General features: G+C 57.3%; 1 protein-coding gene across 3 annotated transcripts in view; it reads left to right on the top strand.

The window, feature by feature from the left end:
• The window catches only part of LOC142463595 (RING finger protein 112-like), a 47,012-nt gene that overhangs the window by 5,612 nt on the left and 21,169 nt on the right, over positions 1-20,231 (top strand). The window contains exons 2-10 of one of the 3 annotated variants that reach the window (XM_075566545.1): positions 764-826; positions 1,909-2,191; positions 3,179-3,391; positions 4,738-4,875; positions 10,391-10,495; positions 10,702-10,752; positions 10,859-10,903; positions 13,657-13,743; positions 14,269-14,392. In XM_075566545.1, coding sequence (XP_075422660.1) covers positions 810-826; positions 1,909-2,191; positions 3,179-3,391; positions 4,738-4,875; positions 10,391-10,495; positions 10,702-10,752; positions 10,859-10,903; positions 13,657-13,743; positions 14,269-14,392 — 1,063 coding nt within the window. In that variant the 5' untranslated portion in view covers positions 764-809. The remainder of the gene's footprint in view (positions 1-763; positions 827-1,908; positions 2,192-3,178; positions 3,392-4,737; positions 4,876-10,390; positions 10,496-10,701; positions 10,753-10,858; positions 10,904-13,656; positions 13,744-14,268; positions 14,393-20,231) is intronic. The other 2 variants (XM_075566543.1, XM_075566544.1) reach the window with 2 other exon arrangements.

Below are 20,231 nucleotides of genomic sequence, written 5' to 3'. Positions count from 1 at the left end.
AAAGTATGTGGAACATATGTGCAATGCAAACATAATATAACAATGCAAAGGTCCATGTCCACATAGCGATGTGATACCGGCTGGCATCACTGGCTTCGAAGTCCCTTGGCCAAGGTTCTTTGGCAAAGGATGCAAAGTGGATGCACTGCTCCAGGTTAGCTGGGTGCACCACAGTGTCTCTCTTGGTGAAAGTCTCTGACACTGTTTCTTTTTGAATTTATGGAAGAACAGTCCTTTTGTCTCTTTGTTGACTGCTGTCGGGAGGTTGTTTTCTCCTTGGACATGACATGTATGTGGCTTTCAGGGTACGGAGGTTGGAGATGGGTTTTTGTGTTGTGTTTGGTTGGTCTGGTCTCTTAATGAAGATCAGGGTGTGATTGTGGTCTGATAGGGGTGATGCTGGTGTGACTATGAAAGCCCTGATGGCTTGTGGGTCTATATCAGTGATTGCGTAGTCTACTACGCTGCTGCCCAGCACAGAGCTGTATGTGTATCTACGCAAAGAGTCTCCTCTTGTCTGTCCATTGATAATGTACAGTCCCAGACTGAGACACAGGTTTAGGAGCTCTTTACCATTCTTGTTTATTGTGCTGTCATAGCTGGTTCTTAGGCGTGTCACAGAGCTATGACAAGTGTCATTTCCAAAGCTGTAGTTATTTCCATCTGAAGATATGTAGTCCTGTTCTCTGCCTGTTCTGGCGTTCAGGTCTCCACATATCAGCACTTTACCCAGGGTCTGAAAGTGGATTGCCTCTGTCTGCAGGGTCTCGAAGATGTCTGGATTGTAGTATGGGGAGTCGGAGGGGGGGATGTATGCTGCACATAGGTATGTGTCATATTGATGGGTGAACATGGAGCCTTTTATTTGTAGCCACATGTGGGTATCTCCTCTCTTCATTGGGTTATTTGGCTGTTAAGCTCCTTCTTGTACCATATTATGATTCCTCCTGAATGACGGCCTCGTTTCACACCTTTGTGTTTTTGAGCTCGTACTAGGAGCTGCCTATAACCCATAGGTATGAGAGACATGTCCTCCCATTGGATCCATGTTTCGAGTAGGATAAAAAATGTCTACGTTCATCAAATTGTTTATGAAGTCTGGATCTTGTGGTTTAGACGCACTTGCTGACTTATTCAGGCCCTGAATATACCAACTGCTAACTTTAAAAGATCCCATCCTGGACAGCTTATACCTTCCCGTGAGCTAATGTGCAAGTTTTTTTTCTCTCTCCTTTTTTTCCACTACCCTCTCTCACACGTCACCCCCTCTATCTCTCTCACACGTCGCCCCCTCTATCTCTCTCACACGTCGCCCCCTCTATCTCTCTCACATGTCGCCCCCTCTATCTCTCTCACATGTCGCCCCCTATATCTCTCTCACACGTCGCCCCCTCTATCTCTCTCACACGTCGCCCCCTCTATCTCTCTCACACGTTGCCCCCTCTATCTCTCTCACACGTTGCCCCCTCTATCTCTCTCATACGTCGCCCCCTCTCTCTCTCACATGTTTCTCTCTTTCTCGTTGTCTTCCGGGTCTCTCATTCTTCCCCTCTCTCTGACTCTCTCCCTCTCTATTTTCCTCTCTCCCCCTCCTTTCATTCCCACCCTCCCCTTCTTACTCTTTCTCTCCCCCCTGTCCCTTTCTTTCTCGCTCTCTTCCCCCCCCTGTCCCTTTGTTTCTTGCTCTCCCTATCACTCCACCCTCTCATTTTTCACTTTGTGGGCCATCAGTGATAGCCCCCCACCCAATTACGCCCTCTATGTAGATCAGCACAGACACAGGGGTCTTGACCTGTCATAAAAGCAATGATTATATTTTGAACACCATTTCTAACCAACGTTACCCTCCCCTGTTTATTGGTAGGGTAGTGCCTGTATTGCTATATTTACCTGTGTATACTCCCACAGTCCTCCGCTGCCTCCGGGTGAAGAAGCTCATTTGCACTCACTGGTGGAGGATATCACCTGCTCCGTGTGCCTTGATGATCTCCAGGAACCCGTCTCTATCGCCTGTGGACACACCTTCTGCCGGAGATGCATTTCTAAACACTGGGCCCTATCACGGCCACAGGATTGCTACTGCCCCGAGTGCCGGGCGGTGTGTCCTAAAAATCAACTGGCACCAGACTACAGACTGGGAAGTCTAATCGGAAAGATCCAGCTCGGATTGCAGGAGAAAAACACTAAAGAGGTTCGGGAAGTCTTCAGCGAGTGGAATAGACCAGGCTGGGGTGGGGATTGTTATGGTGGCATTAGAAGAGAGTACGATAACAAACTGGGCTCTTTGGAGGGTGGTGCAGGGGTACAGTTTGGGGTGAGGGGGTAGAGGGAGGCAAAACATAAGTTTGGAGAGTGTATGGAGAGAGCCACAGACTGCAGAGTCTGTCGTCTGGTACAGATTGTCAAGTCTCCAGTAATTTCAGGGAGACTCCGGCACCCTGAGCTTTCCTGCAACTCTGTCTGAAACGAGAAGGAACAGAGGCAGGAGGACACAGAGAGGGGGCAATTATAATGGTATTGTCACAGGAGACCAGGGCTAATAGGGATCAATATTGCCAGACAGAAACACAAGTGTTTATAAACTAATTGATTGGAAAACATTAATCCACAACGATACAGATACACAGACAACATACCTAACTGGGGAATGCTGGGGTGACCTATAGTCCTATGCGCAGGGAGCTCCCTAGAGAGATTTTCCCTGATCTTCTCCCCTGGCACCAGCACAGGAGAGGACACTGCAGCTTCCCTTTGTTACAGTAAAGTCTGCAACTCTTCTGGCTCTGAACTGAATTGAACTGCTAGGGGTCTCACTCCCCACCTGTTTATACCCTTACCCCACCATGTTGCAATATTCAGGGCCAGGTGCTGGCTCCGTGCCCAGGCCCTGATTGGTGGGTAGAAACGCAACATTAAAAGAGTTACATGGAAAGGTCGCAGGCGGCTCTTCAACTTTCCAACTGGACATAAAGTTAGCCCTCTGGTCCCTGAAGTGCTAGAACCAGGCAACAGTAAATATATAGAGATAGATATATATCACCTACCGTCACAGGTATCACGTAGGGAACGTAGTTCTTCTGAAGCAGGCTTGTGAAGGGATGGGGGGAAAGGTTGGGATTTCTAGGACAAATGGGGAACTTTAATATCACCCCCTTAACCCCATCCTCTGTGTCTCCAGGAGAGGCCTATGCCCCCAGTCTCTGAATACCCCATTCAGCTGGTGCGGACAGATGGGGACGGCTGTCTTCAGTTAAATGAATCTGCTTTATACGACTGTTTCCTGAGAAGTGAGATATCGAGCTATCCCGTCTTAGTGCTGAGTGTGATCGGGGAGAAACGTCGGGGCAAATCGTTTCTAATGAACTATATCATAAGGGCCCTTCGAAGCCAGGTGAGCGAGAAGGAGATGCCTGATATGGTCACCGTTCTTGGCATGACCATATGGCAACTATTAGTTCTGTGTATTGTGATTTTATATAAGATACAGGGAAATGAAGACAGTGACAATTTATTTCTAAAAAAAATGACCTCCTAGCCGTGCTACCTCCCACGCGTGTTAGCTCGCCTGGCATAGATACTTGTGTGGGGATGTATAACACTGCTGTCCTCCAGAACCACATACAACATCTTTACTTCCTAACTGTGCCATACGGGTTAGTCTTCTAGATAATGGGTGTGCAAACTGGGGGGATTGTTACTATGGCAGATGTTAATCTATAGGATTACCGGCGTTCCTAATTTCAAAATATGATCTTTATTATATGCTGTTGTTAATGAACTATTTCCAAACTCCCCTTGCATTCCAAACCCATGAGCTGATACTATTCGACTCTGCAGACATTGAAAATACCAAGTTTTATACAAAATGGAAATGAATAAAGCCAGAGGAAGTCTGGTTCATATATAATCTTCTCTACAACTGTTATGAAGCTCTCTATTGTGGTTATAAAGCAACGTCCGCTCCGAACGTTTGCCATCTCTGAAGAAGACCTCTGGGTGTGAAAGTTTATTGTACATATTGCTGACCATTAGTTGTCCTAGTAAATTGTATCATTATAACACACCTTTTTTTTCCTCCTTAATATTTCTCACATTAATTTAGGGGCCAATAACACAGCGAATCTGCTTTGTCTCTGTCTCAGCACGAGAAGATAGTAGTGATGTTGAAGTGGTAGAATTGTGACATCGAGTTTGAATTCAGATTGATTGGTTTCTAGACTGTTATTTTGTTGCCTTCCTGAAGAGTAAGGTACAGGTGTACTAAAGTGTGCCAGGTACAGGTGTACTAAAGTGTGCCAGGTACAGGTGTACTAAAGTGTGCCAGGTACAGGTGTACTAAAGTGTGCCAGGTACAGGTGTACTAAAGTGTGCCAGGTACAGGTGTACTAAAGTGTGCCAGGTACAGGTGTACTAAAGTGTGCCAGGTACAGGTGTACTAAAGTGTGCCAGGTACAGGTGTACTAAAGTGTGCCAGGTACAGGTGTACTAAAGTGTGCCAGGTACAGGTGTACTAAAGTGTGCCAGGTACAGGTGTACTAAAGTGTGCCAGGTACAGGTGTACTAAAGTGTGCCAGGTACAGGTGTACTAAAGTGTGCCAAGTATTGTGCACAGTACGATTAATGAATGGCTGTACAGATTGCTCTGGGAGGGGTATCTCAGGGTGCAGGGTATTAAACAGGTGGGTAGGAGAGCTGGCGATTAGGGAGACCTCTGAGAATATGTATTTGTATCTCTAGGAAAGGGGCGAAGAGTTTAACTTGGGGGCGGATGACGAGCCCTTGCAGGGGTTCGAGTGGAAGTCTGGGACTGATAGCACCACCAAGGGCATATGGATCTGGAGCAGGCCGTTCATACTGGAACAGAATGGGGACAAGGTGAGGACGGGCTAGACTACTACTGTACGCTGGTGACTGCCGCTGATCTCTGTGTGACATTTGGCATGGCCATTTGCCTCTTTTGCCCATTGGCACAGTCCCTTTACCTCTCCCACTGTGCCTCAGTCTGACCATCAAGGCGCCAAAGTTAGCGTACTCTCAATGTTCCTCCTGCGTCCTCATGGGAAAGGTCAGCTTTCCGGTACAGGACCACCTGCTAGTGTCTCCTTGATCGAGACTAACTCACAGGATCTAGACACCGACCACCGTAACGACCGTTGCCGGCAAAACGAGAACGGAAGAACCCTGGTCAGCAGCAGTGAATATACCCGTTCTTCACTCGGTGAAACCAGCCAAAAGATTCAGTCCAGAACGAGCCTACGCAGACACACAATAACACAGCATGAAGAAGGGAGACACTACACAGACACACAATAACACAGCATGAAGAAGGGAGACACTGCACAGACACACAATAACACAGCATGAAGAAGGGAGACACTGCACAGACACACAATAACACAGCATGAAGAAGGGAGACACTGCACAGACACACAATAACACAGCATGAAGAAGGGAGACACTGCACAGACACACAATAACACAGCATGAAGAAGGGAGATACTACACAGACACAATAACACAGCATGAAGATACTGCACAGACACACAATAACACAGCATGAAGAAGGGAGACACTGCACTGACACACAATAACACAGCATGAAGAAGGGAGACACTGCACAGACACACAATAACACAGCTTGAAGATACTGCACAGACACACAATAACACAGCATGAAGATACTGCACAGACACACAATAACACAGCATGAAGATACTGCACAGACACACAATAACACAGCATGAAGATACTGCACAGACACACAATAACACAGCATGAAGATACTGCACAGACACACAATAACACAGCATGAAGATACTGCACAGACACACAATAACACAGCATGAAGAAGGGAGACACTGCACAGACACACAATAACACAGCATGAAGAAGGGAGACACTGCACAGACACACAATAACACAGCATGAAGAAGGGAGACACTGCACAGACACACAATAACACAGCATGATGATACTGCACCCCAGGGGGACACTGCTTCCCATAGCCAGATCATTCCATAAATAACTGAAAAATCCAAATCCTCGATGGAAAATGGAAAAGCCGCAAGAACGGAGAACATTTCAACGCAAAATGATAATACACTGACACAAAAAAAGGACTTTATGCTGATATTGGGGTTTCAACCCACTACCATCATTTTTTGTAATGTTTCTCCCTGTCTCTCTGTGAATTTTACAATTGACCCCTTCTCCCCCCTGCATCCCCCACCCCCCGTCACACGGCTGATGGATGTAGGGTCCTGTGTCTCACTGCCCCTTACCCCCCGTCACACGGCTGATAGATGTAGGGTCCTGCGTCTCACTGCCCCCCGCCCCCCGTCACACGGCTGATGGATGTAGGGTCCTACGTCTCACTGCACCCCACCCCCGTCACACGGCTGATGGATGTAGGGTCCTGTGTCTCACTGCCCCTTACCCCCGTCACACGGCTGATGGATGTAGGGTCCTACGTCTCACTGCCCCTTACCCCCCTTCACACGGCTGATGGATGTAGGGGCCTGCGTCTCACTGCCCCTTACCCCCGTCACACGGCTGATGGATGTAGGGTCCTACGTCTCACTGCCCCTTACCCCCCGTCACATGGCTGATGGATGTAGGGTCCTACGTCTCACTGCCCCTTACCCCCCTTCACACGGCTGATGGATGTAGGGTCCTACGTCTCACTGCCCCTTACCCCCCTTCACACAGGTGATGGATGTAGGGTCCTGCGTCTCTGCCCCCCACCCCCTGTCACACGGTTGATGGATGTTGGGTCCTACGTCTCACTGCCCCTTACCCCCCTTCACACGGCTGATGGATGTAGGGTCCTACATCTCACTGCCCCTTACCCACCTTCACACGGCGGATGGATGTAGGGGCCTGCGTCTCACTGCCCCTTACCCCCCTGTCACACGGCTGATGGATGTAGGGTCCTACGTCTCAGTGAACCTTACCCCCCATCACACGGTTGATGGATGTAGGGTCCTGTGCCTCACTGCCCCTTACCCCCGTCACACGGCTGATGGATGTAGGGTCCTGTGTCTCACTGCCCCTTACCCCCCGTCACACGGCTGATGGATGTAGGGTCCTGCGTCTCACTGCACCCCACCCCCCGTCACACGGCTGATGGATGTAGGGTCCTACGTCTCACTGCCCCTTACCCCCATCACACGGCTGATGAATGTAGGGTCCTACGTCTCACTGCCCCTTACCCCCCGTCACACGGCTGATGGATGTAGGGTCCTACGTCTCACTGCCCCCCACCCCCCGTCACACGGCTGATGGATGTAGGGTCCTGCGTCTCACTGCACCCCACCCCCCGTCACACGGCTGTTGGATGTAGGGTCCTGTGTCTCACTGCCCCTTACCCCCCGTCACACGGCTGATGGATGTAGGGTCCTGCGTCTCACTGCCCCCCACCCCCCGTCACACGGCTGATGGATGTAGGGTCCTGCGTCTCACTGCCCCCCGTCACACGGCTGATGGATGTAGGGTCCTACGTCTCACTGCCCCTTACCCCCTTCACACGGCTGATGGATGTAGGGTCCTACGTCTCACTGCCCCTTACCCCCCGTCACACGGCTGATGGATGTAGGGGCCTGCGTCTCACTGCCCCTTATCCCCGTCACACGGCTGATGGATGTAGGGTCCTACGTCTCACTGCCCCTTACCCCCCGTCACACGGCTGATGGATGTAGGGTCCTACGTCTCACTGCCCCTTACCCCCCTTCACACGGCTGATGGATGTAGGGTCCTATGTCTCACTGCCCCTTACCCCCCTTCACACGGGTGATGGATGTAGGGGCCTGCGTCTCTGCCCCCCACCCCCTGTCACACGGTTGATGGATGTTGGGTCCTACGTCTCACTGCCCCTTACCCCCCATCACACGGCTGATGGATGTAGGGTCCTGTGCCTCACTGCCCCTTACCCCCGTCACACGGCTGATGGATGTAGGGTCCTGTGTCTCACTGCCCCTTACCCCCCGTCACACGGCTGATGGATGTAGGGTCCTGCGTCTCACTGCACCCCACCCCCCGTCACACGGCTGATGGATGTAGGGTCCTACGTCTCACTGCCCCTTACCCCCATCACACGGCTGATGGATGTAGGGTCCTACGTCTCACTGCCCCTTACCCCCCGTCACACGGCTGATGGATGTAGGGTCCTACGTCTCACTGCCCCCCACCCCCGTCACACGGCTGATGGATGTAGGGTCCTGCGTCTCACTGCACCCCACCCCCCGTCACACGGCTGTTGGATGTAGGGTCCTGTGTCTCACTGCCCCTTACCCCCCGTCACACGGCTGATGGATGTAGGGTCCTGCGTCTCACTGCCCCCCACCCCCCGTCACACGGCTGATGGATGTAGGGTCCTGCGTCTCACTGCCCCCCGCCCCCCGTCACACGGCTGATGGATGTAGGGTCCTACGTCTCACTGCCCCTTACCCCCGTCACACGGCTGATGGATGTAGGGTCCTGCGTCTCACTGCCCCCCGCCCCCCGTCACACTGCTGATGGATGTAGGGTCCTACGTCTCACTGCCCCTTACCCCCGTCACACGGCTGATGGATGTAGGGTCCTGCGTCTCACTGCACCCCACCCCCCGTCACACTGCTGATGGATGTAGGGTCCTGTGTCTCACTGCACCCCACCCCCCGTCACACGGCTGATGGATGTAGGGTCCTGCGTCTCATTGCACCCCACCACCCGTCACACGGCTGATGGATGTAGGGTCCTGCGTCTCACTGCACCCTTACCCCCGTCACACGGCTGATGGATGTAGGGTCCTACGTCTCACTGCCCCTTACCCCCGTCACACGGCTGATGGATGTAGGGTCCTGCGTCTCACTGCACCCCACCCCCCGTCACACTGCTGATGGATGTAGGGTCCTGTGTCTCACTGCACCCCACCCCCCGTCACACGGCTGATGGATGTAGGGTCCTGCGTCTCACTGCACCCCACCACCCGTCACATGGCTGATGGATGTAGGGTCCTGCGTCTCACTGCACCCTTACCCCCGTCACACGGCTGATGGATGTAGGGTCCTACGTCTCACTGCCCCTTACCCCCCGTCACACGGCTGATGGATGTAGGGTCCTGCGTCTCACTGCACCCTTACCCCCCGTCACACGGCTGATGGATGTACTGTAGGGTCCTGCGTCTCACTGCCCCTTTCATCCATTATTGCCCGGTCCGTATGTTCCTTCTCTGCATCCTCTGCCTGAGATGTGTAGCTTTGTTCTTCTTTTTTTGCATCTGTATTAAGCTCAGGGAGTCTTTGTGAATCCGTATTGAGACCTGAGGAAGAGCGGAGAACCCCTGAAAGCTCATCTTATAATAGCAACTCTCCAAATAAACAAAGGTATCACCCGATACTGAAGTACTCCTCCACTCAGGGAGACACCGACCAGCCCACAGGAAAACCGCAGCCCCGATCCGGGAGCCGGAGTGGCTCGCTGCGGGGGGCTGGTTGCCCCGGCCTCTGCACACGGCCCAGGTCAGCGTTTGAGATGACCGTGGGCGTATTGGGCTCTGAAACGTAGGGTGGCCATTTTTGGGCATTTTGATCTATCTCTGGCAGAGGCTGCCGAATACAGGAAACCCAGAAAAACAGGGAACGCAAGTGCCGCAATACAGTAAGTGTGTGTGTGTGTGTGTGTGTGTGTGTGTGTAACACACAACACTGGCGGCTGTGAGTCCTTTTCACGTAGAAAGATGGCCTATGTGATCCCAGCAAGCACATTCTGCTGCTGATCTGTGTGACCTCTGGCTCGGTCACTTACCCTCTCCCCTGTGCCTCAGTCTGACCCTCACTCTGCGGCTGTGTGACGTCCAGCACGGTCACTTACCCTCTCCCCTGTGCCTCAGTCTGACCCTCACTCTGCTGCTGTGTGACCTCCGGCACAGTCACTTACCCTCTCCCCCTGTGCCTCAGTCTGACCCTCGCTCTGCTGCTGTGTGACCTCCGGCACAGTCACTTACCCTCTCCCCCGGTGCCTCAGTCTGACCCTTGCTCTGCTGCTGTGTGACCTCCGGCACAGTCACTTACCCTCTCCCCCTGTGCCTCAGTCTGACCCTCGCTCTGCTGCTGTGTGACCTCCGGCACAGTCACTTACCCTCTCCCCCTGTGCCTCAGTCTGACCCTCGCTCTGCTGCTGTGTGACCTCCGGCACAGTCACTTACCCTCTCCCCCTGTGCCTCAGTCTGACCCTCGCTCTGCTGCTGTGTGACCTCCGGCACGGTCACTTACCCTCTCCCCCTGTGCCTCAGTCTGATCCTCGCTCTGCTGTTGACTCTGTGTGATCTCTGGCTGCCATTTTCTGTGCCCCGGTGCCACAGCCTGTCCCTGGCTCTGCCGCTGACTCTCTCCCAACCTCCCTCTCTCCCTAGCTGGCAGTGTATGTTCTGGACACGGAGGGCTCGCTGGATATTGAGGGGGACAGAGAGACCAGCATTAAGCTGTCTGCATTATCCATGCTCCTCAGCTCCCACCTGGTAAGCAATGACCATGAGCAGGTTCCACGTGGAGTATCGAGCTACAGAGGAACCATGTCCGTAACCACGTCTCACTCCCGTGTAATAACATCATATCACATGGGGGGAGCCCGGGCAAACAGCTGGGTGATATACTAACACTGTATAGGGGGCAGCAGCAGTAAAAGGGGAGAAAGTTCATCTTGTTCCTTGTTGGGATCTTCCAGATTTTCAATGTGGCCTCCAACCTGAAGGAGACGGAGCTGGACTATATGGAGGTAAGAAGGTCCGAGCAGCCTGGGGTAATAAGAGGCTCTTATGGCTGGTATATAGGGGTCTCTGGAGCTGAGGGGAAGACATGTAATGCAGTCTCTGTGCTTTCAGATGTACCTGCATATGGGGGACGAATACTCATTACATCATTTACAGGTAAAGGGGTCTTCTAAGCCAGCGCTCGTACACTACTCCCCTTATAGTGCGCTCTTACATTACTCCCCTTATAGTGCGCGCTCGTACACTACTCCCCTTATAGTGCGCTCTTACACTACTCCCCTTATAGTGCGCGCTATTACACTACTCCCCTTATAGTGCGCGCTCTTACACTACTCCCCTTATAGTGCGCGCTCTTACACTACTCCCCTTATAGTGCGCGCTCTTACACTACTCCCCTTATAGTGCGCGCTCTTACACTACTCCTTTTATAGTGCCCTCTTACACTACTCCCCTTATAGTGCGCGTTCTTACACTACTCCCCTTATAGTGCGCTCTTACACTACTCCCCTTATAGTGCGCTCTTACACTACTCCCCTTATAGTGCGCGCTCTTACACTACTCCCCTTATAGTGCGCTCTTACACTACTCCCCTTATAGTGCGCGCTCTTACACTACTCCCCTTATAGTGCGCTCTTACACTACTCCCCTTATAGTGCGCGCTCTTACACTACTCCCCTTATAGTGCGCTCTTACACTACTCCCCTTATAGTGCGCGCTCTTACACTACTCCCCTTATAGTGCGCTCTTACACTACTCCCCTTATAGTGCGCTCTTACACTACTCCCCTTATAGTGCGCTCTTACACTACTCCCCTTATAGTGCGCTCTTACACTACTCCCCTTATAGTGCGCTCTTACACTACTCCCCTTATAGTGCGCTCTTACACTACTCCCCTTATAGTGCGCGCTCTTACACTACTCCCCTTATAGTGCGCTCTTACACTACTCCCCTTATAGTGCGCGCTCTTATACTACTCCCCTTATAGTGCGCTCTCTTACACTACTCCCCTTATAGTGCGCGCTCTTACACTACTCCCCTTATAGTGCGCTCTCTTACACTACTCCCCTTATAGTGCGCTCTCTTACACTACTCCCCTTATAGTGCGCGCTCTTACACTAATCCCCTTATAGTGCGCTCTTACACTACTCCCCTTATAGTGCGCGCTCTTACACTACTCCCCTTATAGTGCGCTCTTACACTACTCCCCTTATAGTGCGCGCTCTTACACTACTCCCCTTATAGTGCGCTCTTACACTACTCCCCTTATAGTGCGCTCTTACACTTCTCCCCTTATAGTGCGCTCTTACACTACTCCCCTTATAGTGCGTGCTCTTACACTACTCCCCTTATAGTGCGCGCTCTTACACTACTCCCCTTATAGTGCGCTCTTACACTACTCCCCTTATAGTGCGCGCTCTTACACTACTCCCCTTATAGTGCGCTCTTACACTACTCCCCTTATAGTGCGCTCTTACACTACTCCCCTTATAGTGCGCTCTTACACTACTCCCCTTATAGTGCGCACTCTTACATTACTCCCCTTATAGTGCGCACTCTTACATTACTCCCCTTATAGTGTGTGCTCTTATATTACACCGCTCTCGCCCCCTCTCTCCCCTAGGACGGCGCTCTCGCCCCCTCTCTCCCCTGGGACGGCGCTCTCGCCCCTCTCTCCCCTAGGACACCGCTCCCGCCCCCTCTCTCCCCTAGGACGGCGCTCTCGCCCCCTCTCTCCCCTGGGACGGCGCTCTCGCCCCTCTCTCCCCTAGGACGCCGCTCCCGGCCCATCTCTCCCCTAGGACGGCGCTCTCGCCCCCTCTCTCCCCTAGGACGGCGCTCTCGCCCCCTCTCCCCTAGGACGCCGCTCTCGCTCCCTCTCTCCCCTAGGACGGCGCTCTCGCCCCCTCTCTCCCCTAGGACGCCGCTCTCGCCCCCTCTCTCCCCTAGGACGCCGCTCTCGCCCCCTCTCTCCCCTAGGACACCGCTCTCGCCTCCTCTCTCCCCTAGGATGCCGCTCTCGCCCCCTCTCTCCCCTAGGACGCCGCTCTCGCTCCCTCTCTCCCCTAGGACGCCGCTCTCGCTCCCTCTCTCCCCTAGGTCGCCGCTCTCGCCCCCTCTCTCCCCTAGGACGCCGCTCTCGCTCCCTCTCTCCCCTAGGTCGCCGCTCTCGCCTCCTCTCTCCCCTAGGATGCCGCTCTCGCCTCCTCTCTCCCCTAGGACGGCGCTCTCGCCCCCTCTCTCCCCTGGGACGGCGCTCTCGCCCCTCTCTCCCCTAGGACGGCGCTCCCGCCCCCTCTCTCCCCTAGGACGGCGCTCTCGCCCCCTCTCTCCCCTAGGACGGCGCTCTCGCCCCCTCTCTCCCCTAGGACGCCGCTCTCGCCCCCTCTCTCCCCTAGGACACCGCTCTCACCCCTCTCTCCCCTAGGTCGCCGCTCTCGCCTCCTCTCTCCCCTAGGATGCCGCTCTCGCCCCCTCTCTCCCCTAGGACGCCGCTCTCGCCCCCTCTCTCACCTAGGTCGCCGCTCTCGCCTCCTCTCTCCCCCAGGATGCCGCTCTCGCCTCCTCTCTCCCCTAGGATGCCACTCTCGCCCCCTCTCTCCCCTAGGACGCCGCTCTCGCCCCCTCTGTCCCCTAGGACGGCGCTCTCACCCCCTCTCTCCCCTAGGACGGCGCTCTCGCCCCCTTTCTCCCCTAGGACGGCGCTCTCGCCCCCTCTCTCCCCTAAGACGCCGCTCTCGCCCACCCTCTCTCCCCTAGGACGGCGCTCTTACACTAGCATCCCAACAGGAGCTGGCGCACCTCTCCAGAGTGAACTGTTTGTAAATATAACCACCACCTACAGCCCCAAAACATACTGCTCCTCCCCCCCCCCATACCCCATACCCCATACCTTGCACTGTGTGTTACAGAACCTGGATATTCTGGTTCGGGATTGGTATGACCCTGACAAATGCACGCGAGATGATGCTCGTTTTTACATCACCAGGGAGATAGAGGTATTGTTATATTATCCTGACATCCTTCTTTTCTCCTATAACCGCACTCAACCAACGTACAGTAATAATAATAACAGCGTGTTCTTGTATAGCGCTGCTAGTTTTACGTAGCGCGTTGCAGAGACATTTTGCAGGCGCAGGTCCCTGCCCCGTGGAGCTTACAATCTATGTATTTGGTGCCTGAGGCACAGGGAGATAAAGTGACTTGCCCAAGGTCACAAGGAGCCGACACCAGGAATTGAACCAGTAATATTGTCAGATCCTATTAACGCCATTTGACTCTTCGGCGCTCATAGCTTAACCTTTTGCTGCCAGTGGGGCCAGAAATGCATTGCAAAGCAATATACGTACAACATGCAAAGCAATCTGTGGCAGCATAGGGGTTAAAATAAAATGCATATTCTGATTTGCTTTCTGATCACTTCTGCTGTGTAATCCGCCCCCCACTAACTCCCTCTCCCTAACCCCCTCCCACCCTAACCCCCTCCCCCCCTCTCCCTAACCCCCTCTCCCTCTCCCTCACAGAAGCTGCAGAAGAGTAACAAATACCCCATGGCTTTGTGGGCCCTTGATTACTTCTATACCAGATGCTTCCTGCTGCCAAACCCTGGGAAGGGGATAACTAGAGACGGCCTGGGGAGGCTCACAGGTAACACTGGGCTCCCTTATCACCATGCTGCCTCTACCTTAGCACCCACTATTCCACACTGTGATCAACACCCCACAGTCCCAGTGTGTCTGCGGGAGGAGTCCCAGTGTGTCTGCGGGAGGAGTCCCAGTGTGTCTGCGGGAGGAGTCCCTGTGTGTCTGCGGGAGGAGTCTCTGTGTGTCTGCGGGAGGAGTCCCAGTGTGTCTGCGGGAGGAGTCCCAGTGTGTCTGCGGGAGGAGTCCCAGTGTGTCTGCGGGAGGAGTCCCAGTGTGTCTGCGGGAGGAGTCCCAGTGTGTCTGCGGGAGGAGTCCCAGTGTGTCTGCGGGAGGAGTCCCAGTGTGTCTGCGGGAGGAGTCCCAGTGTGTCTGCGGGAGGAGTCCCAGTGTGTCTGCGGGAGGAGTCCCAGCGTGTCTGCGGGAGGAGTCCCAGCGTGTCTGCGGGAGGAGTCCCAGCGTGTCTGCGGGAGGAGTCCCAGCGTGTCTGCGGGAGGAGTCCCTGTGTGTCTGCGGGAGGAGTCCCAGTGTGTCTGCGGGAGGAGTCCCAGTGTGTCTGCGGGAGGAGTCCCAGTGTGTCTGCAGGAGGAGTCCCAGTGTGTCTGCGGGAGGAGTCCCAGTGTGTCTGCGGGAGGAGTCCCAGCGTGTCTGCGGGAGGAGTCCCTGTGTGTCTGCAGGAGGAGTCCCAGTGTGTCTGCGGGAGGAGTCCCAGTGTGTCTGCAGGAGGAGTCTCTGTGTGTCTGCGGGAGGAGTCTCTGTGTGTCTGCGGGAGGAGTCCCAGCGTGTCTGCGGGAGGAGTCCCAGTGTGTCTGCGGGAGGAGTCCCAGTGTGTCTGCGGGAGGAGTCCCAGCGTGTCTGCGGGAGGAGTCCCTGTGTGTCTGCAGGAGGAGTCCCAGTGTGTCTGCGGGAGGAGTCCCAGTGTGTCTGCAGGAGGAGTCTCTGTGTGTCTGCGGGAGGAGTCTCTGTGTGTCTGCGGGAGGAGTCCCAGCGTGTCTGCGGGAGGAGTCCCAGCGTGTCTGCGGGAGGAGTCCCAGCGTGTCTGCGGGAGGAGTCCCAGCGTGTCTGCGGGAGGAGTCCCAGCGTGTCTGCGGGAGGAGTCCCAGCGTGTCTGCGGGAGGAGTCCCAGCGTGTCTGCGGGAGGAGTCCCAGCGTGTCTGCGGGAGGAGTCTCTGTGTGTCTGCGGGAGGAGTCTCTGTGTGTCTGCAGGAGGAGTCCCAGTGTGTCTGCGGGAGGAGTCCCAGCGTGTCTGCGGGAGGAGTCCCAGTGTGTCTGCGGGAGGAGTCCCAGCGTGTCTGCGGGAGGAGTCCCAGCGTGTCTGCGGGAGGAGTCCCAGCGTGTCTGCGGGAGGAGTCCCAGCGTGTCTGCGGGAGGAGTCCCAGCGTGTCTGCGGGAGGAGTCCCAGCGTGTCTGCGGGAGGAGTCCCAGCGTGTCTGCGGGAGGAGTCCCAGCGTGTCTGCGGGAGGAGTCCCAGCGTGTCTGCGGGAGGAGTCCCGGTGTGTCTGCGGGAGGAGTCCCGGTGTGTCTGCGGGAGGAGTCTCTGTGTGTCTGCGGGAGGAGTCTCTGTGTGTCTGCGGGAGGAGTCTCTGTGTGTCTGCGGGAGGAGTCCCAGTGTGTCTGCGGGAGGAGTCTCTGTGTGTCTGCGGGAGGAGTCCCAGCGTGTCTGCGGGAGGAGTCCCAGCGTGTCTGCGGGAGGAGTCCCAGCGTGTCTGCGGGAGGAGTCCCAGCGTGTCTGCGGGAGGAGTCCCAGCGTGTCTGCGGGAGGAGTCCCAGCGTGTCTGCGGGAGGAGTCCCAGCGTGTCTGCGGGAGGAGTCCCAGCGTGTCTGCGGGAGGAGTCCCAGCGTGTCTGCGGGAGGAGTCCCAGCGTGTCTGCGGGAGGAGTCCCAGCGTGTCTGCGGGAGGAGTCCCAGCGTGTCTGCGGGAGGAGTCCCAGCGTGTCTGCGGGAGGAGTCCCAGCGTGTCTGCGGGAGGAGTCCCAGCGTGTCTGCGGGAGGAGTCCCAGCGTGTCTGCGGGAGGAGTCCCAGCGTGTCTGCGGGAGGAGTCCCAGCGTGTCTGCGGGAGGAGTCCCAGCGTGTCTGCGGGAGGAGTCCCAGCGTGTCTGCGGGAGGAGTCCCAGCGTGTCTGCGGGAGGAGTCCCAGCGTGTCTGCGGGAGGAGTCCCAGCGTGTCTGCGGGAGGAGTCCCAGCGTGTCTGCGGGAGGAGTCCCTGCGTGTCTGCGGGAGGAGTCCCAGTGTGTCTGCGGGAGGAGTCCCAGCGTGTCTGCGGGAGGAGTCCCTGCGTGTCTGCGGGAGGAGTCCCAGTGTGTCTGCGGGAGGAGTCTCTGTGTGTCTGCGGGAGGAGTCCCAGTGTGTCTGCGGGAGGAGTCTTAGTGTGTCTGCGGGAGGAGTCCCAGCGTGTCTGCGGGAGGAGTCCCAGTGTGTCTGCGGGAGGAGTCCCAGTGTGTCTGCGGGAGGAGTCCCAGCGTGTCTGCGGGAGGAGTCTCTGTGTGTCTGCGGGAGGAGTCCCAGCGTGTCTGCGGGAGGAGTCCCAGCGTGTCTGCGGGAGGAGTCCCGGTGTGTCTGCGGGAGGAGTCCCAGTGTGTCTGCGGGAGGAGTCTCTGTGTGTCTGCGGGAGGAGTCCCAGCGTGTCTGCGGGAGGAGTCCCAGCGTGTCTGCGGGAGGAGTCCCAGCGTGTCTGCGGGAGGAGTCCCAGCGTGTCTGCGGGAGGAGTCCCAGCGTGTCTGCGGGAGGAGTCCCAGCGTGTCTGCGGGAGGAGTCCCAGCGTGTCTGCGGGAGGAGTCCCAGCGTGTCTGCGGGAGGAGTCCCAGCGTGTCTGCGGGAGGAGTCCCAGCGTGTCTGCGGGAGGAGTCCCAGCGTGTCTGCGGGAGGAGTCCCAGCGTGTCTGCGGGAGGAGTCCCAGCGTGTCTGCGGGAGGAGTCCCAGCGTGTCTGCGGGAGGAGTCCCAGCGTGTCTGCGGGAGGAGTCCCGGTGTGTCTGCGGGAGGAGTCCCGGTGTGTCTGCGGGAGGAGTCCCGGTGTGTCTGCGGGAGGAGTCCCAGCGTGTCTGCGGGAGGAGTCCCAGTGTGTCTGCGGGAGGAGTCCCAGTGTGTCTGCGGGAGGAGTCTCTGTGTGTCTGCGGGAGGAGTCCCAGCGTGTCTGCGGGAGGAGTCCCAGCGTGTCTGCGGGAGGAGTCTCTGTGTGTCTGCGGGAGGAGTCCCAGCGTGTCTGCGGGAGGAGTCCCAGCGTGTCTGCGGGAGGAGTCCCAGCGTGTCTGCGGGAGGAGTCCCAGCGTGTCTGCGGGAGGAGTCCCAGCGTGTCTGCGGGAGGAGTCCCAGCGTGTCTGCGGGAGGAGTCCCAGCGTGTCTGCGGGAGGAGTCCCAGCGTGTCTGCGGGAGGAGTCCCAGCGTGTCTGCGGGAGGAGTCCCAGCGTGTCTGCGGGAGGAGTCCCAGCGTGTCTGCGGGAGGAGTCCCAGCGTGTCTGCGGGAGGAGTCCCAGCGTGTCTGCGGGAGGAGTCCCAGCGTGTCTGCGGGAGGAGTCCCAGCGTGTCTGCGGGAGGAGTCCCAGCGTGTCTGCGGGAGGAGTCCCAGCGTGTCTGCGGGAGGAGTCCCAGCGTGTCTGCGGGAGGAGTCCCAGCGTGTCTGCGGGAGGAGTCCCAGCGTGTCTGCGGGAGGAGTCCCAGCGTGTCTGCGGGAGGAGTCCCAGCGTGTCTGCGGGAGGAGTCCCAGCGTGTCTGCGGGAGGAGTCCCAGCGTGTCTGCGGGAGGAGTCCCAGCGTGTCTGCGGGAGGAGTCCCAGGGTGTCTGCGGGAGGAGTCCCTGTGTGTCTGCGGGAGGAGTCCCAGTGTGTCTGCGGGAGGAGTCTCTGTGTGTCTGCGGGAGGAGTCCCAGCGTGTCTGCGGGAGGAGTCCCAGCGTGTCTGCGGGAGGAGTCCCAGCGTGTCTGCGGGAGGAGTCCCAGCGTGTCTGCGGGAGGAGTCCCAGCGTGTCTGCGGGAGGAGTCCCAGCGTGTCTGCGGGAGGAGTCCCAGCGTGTCTGCGGGAGGAGTCCCAGCGTGTCTGCGGGAGGAGTCCCAGCGTGTCTGCGGGAGGAGTCTCTGTGTGTCTGCGGGAGGAGTCCCAGTGTGTCTGCAGGAGGAGTCCCAGCGTGTCTGCGGGAGGAGTCTCTGTGTGTCTGCGGGAGGAGTCCCAGCGTGTCTGCGGGAGGAGTCCCGGCGTGTCTGCGGGAGGAGTCCCAGCGTGTCTGCGGGAGGAGTCCCAGCGTGTCTGCGGGAGGAGTCCCAGCGTGTCTGCGGGAGGAGTCCCGGTGAGTCTGCGGGAGGAGTCCCGGTGTGTCTGCGGGAGGAGTCCCGGTGTGTCTGCGGGAGGAGTCCCGGTGTGTCTGCGGGAGGAGTCCCGGTGTGTCTGCGGGAGGAGTCCCGGTGTGTCTGCGGGAGGAGTCCCGGTGTGTCTGCGGGAGGAGTCCCGGTGTGTCTGCGGGAGGAGTCCCGGTGTGTCTGCGGGAGGAGTCCCGGTGTGTCTGCGGGAGGAGTCCCGGCGTGTCTGCGGGAGGAGTCTCTGTGTGTCTGCGGGAGGAGTCCCAGTGTGTCTGCGGGAGGAGTCCCAGTGTGTCTGCGGGAGGAGTCCCAGCGTGTCTGCGGGAGGAGACCCAGCGTGTCTGCGGGAGGAGTCCCAGCGTGTCTGCGGGAGGAGTCCCAGTGTGTCTGCGGGAGGAGTCCCAGTGTGTCTGCGGGAGGAGTCTCTGTGTGTCTGCGGGAGGAGTCCCAGCGTGTCTGCGGGAGGAGTCCCAGCGTGTCTGCGGGAGGAGTCTCTGTGTGTCTGCGGGAGGAGTCCCAGCGTGTCTGCGGGAGGAGTCCCAGCGTGTCTGCGGGAGGAGTCCCAGCGTGTCTGCGGGAGGAGTCCCTGCGTGTCTGCGGGAGGAGTCCCAGCGTGTCTGCGGGAGGAGTCCCAGCGTGTCTGCGGGAGGAGTCCCAGCGTGTCTGCGGGAGGAGTCCCAGCGTGTCTGCGGGAGGAGTCCCAGCGTGTCTGCGGGAGGAGTCCCAGCGTGTCTGCGGGAGGAGTCCCAGCGTGTCTGCGGGAGGAGTCTCTGTGTGTCTGCGGGAGGAGTCCCAGCGTGTCTGCGGGAGGAGTCCCAGCGTGTCTGCGGGAGGAGTCCCAGTGTGTCTGCGGGAGGAGTCCCAGTGTGTCTGCGGGAGGAGTCCCAGCGTGTCTGCGGGAGGAGTCTCTGTGTGTCTGCGGGAGGAGTCCCAGCGTGTCTGCGGGAGGAGTCCCAGTGTGTCTGCGGGAGGAGTCTCTGTGTGTCTGCGGGAGGAGTCCCAGTGTGTCTGCGGGAGGAGTCCCAGTGTGTCTGCGGGAGGAGTCCCAGCGTGTCTGCGGGAGGAGTCCCAGCGTGTCTGCGGGAGGAGTCCCAGTGTGTCTGCGGGAGGAGTCCCAGTTTGTCTGCGGGAGGAGTCCCAGCGTGTCTGCGGGAGGAGTCTCTGTGTGTCTGCGGGAGGAGTCCCAGCGTGTCTGCGGGGGGAGTCCCGGTGTGTCTGCAGGAGGAGTCCCAGCGTGTCTGCGGGAGGAGTTCCAGTGTGTCTGCGGGAGGAGTCTCTGTGTGTCTGCGGGAGGAGTCCCAGCGTGTCTGCGGGAGGAGTCCCAGGGTGTCTGCGGGAGGAGTCTCTGTGTGTCTGCGGGAGGAGTCCCAGTGTGTCTGCGGGAGGAGTCCCAGCGTGTCTGCGGGAGGAGTCCCAGCGTGTCTGCGGGAGGAGTCCCAGTGTGTCTGCGGGAGGAGTCCCAGCGTGTCTGCGGGAGGAGTCCCAGCGTGTCTGCGGGAGGAGTCCCAGCGTGTCTGCGGGAGGAGTCCCAGTGTGTCTGCGGGAGGAGTCCCAGCGTGT

Source organism: Ascaphus truei, chromosome 11, assembly GCF_040206685.1.
Source record: "Ascaphus truei isolate aAscTru1 chromosome 11, aAscTru1.hap1, whole genome shotgun sequence".
Taxonomy (NCBI): Eukaryota; Metazoa; Chordata; class Amphibia; order Anura; family Ascaphidae; genus Ascaphus; species Ascaphus truei.
This window is presented reverse-complemented; position numbering and strand designations above follow the sequence as displayed.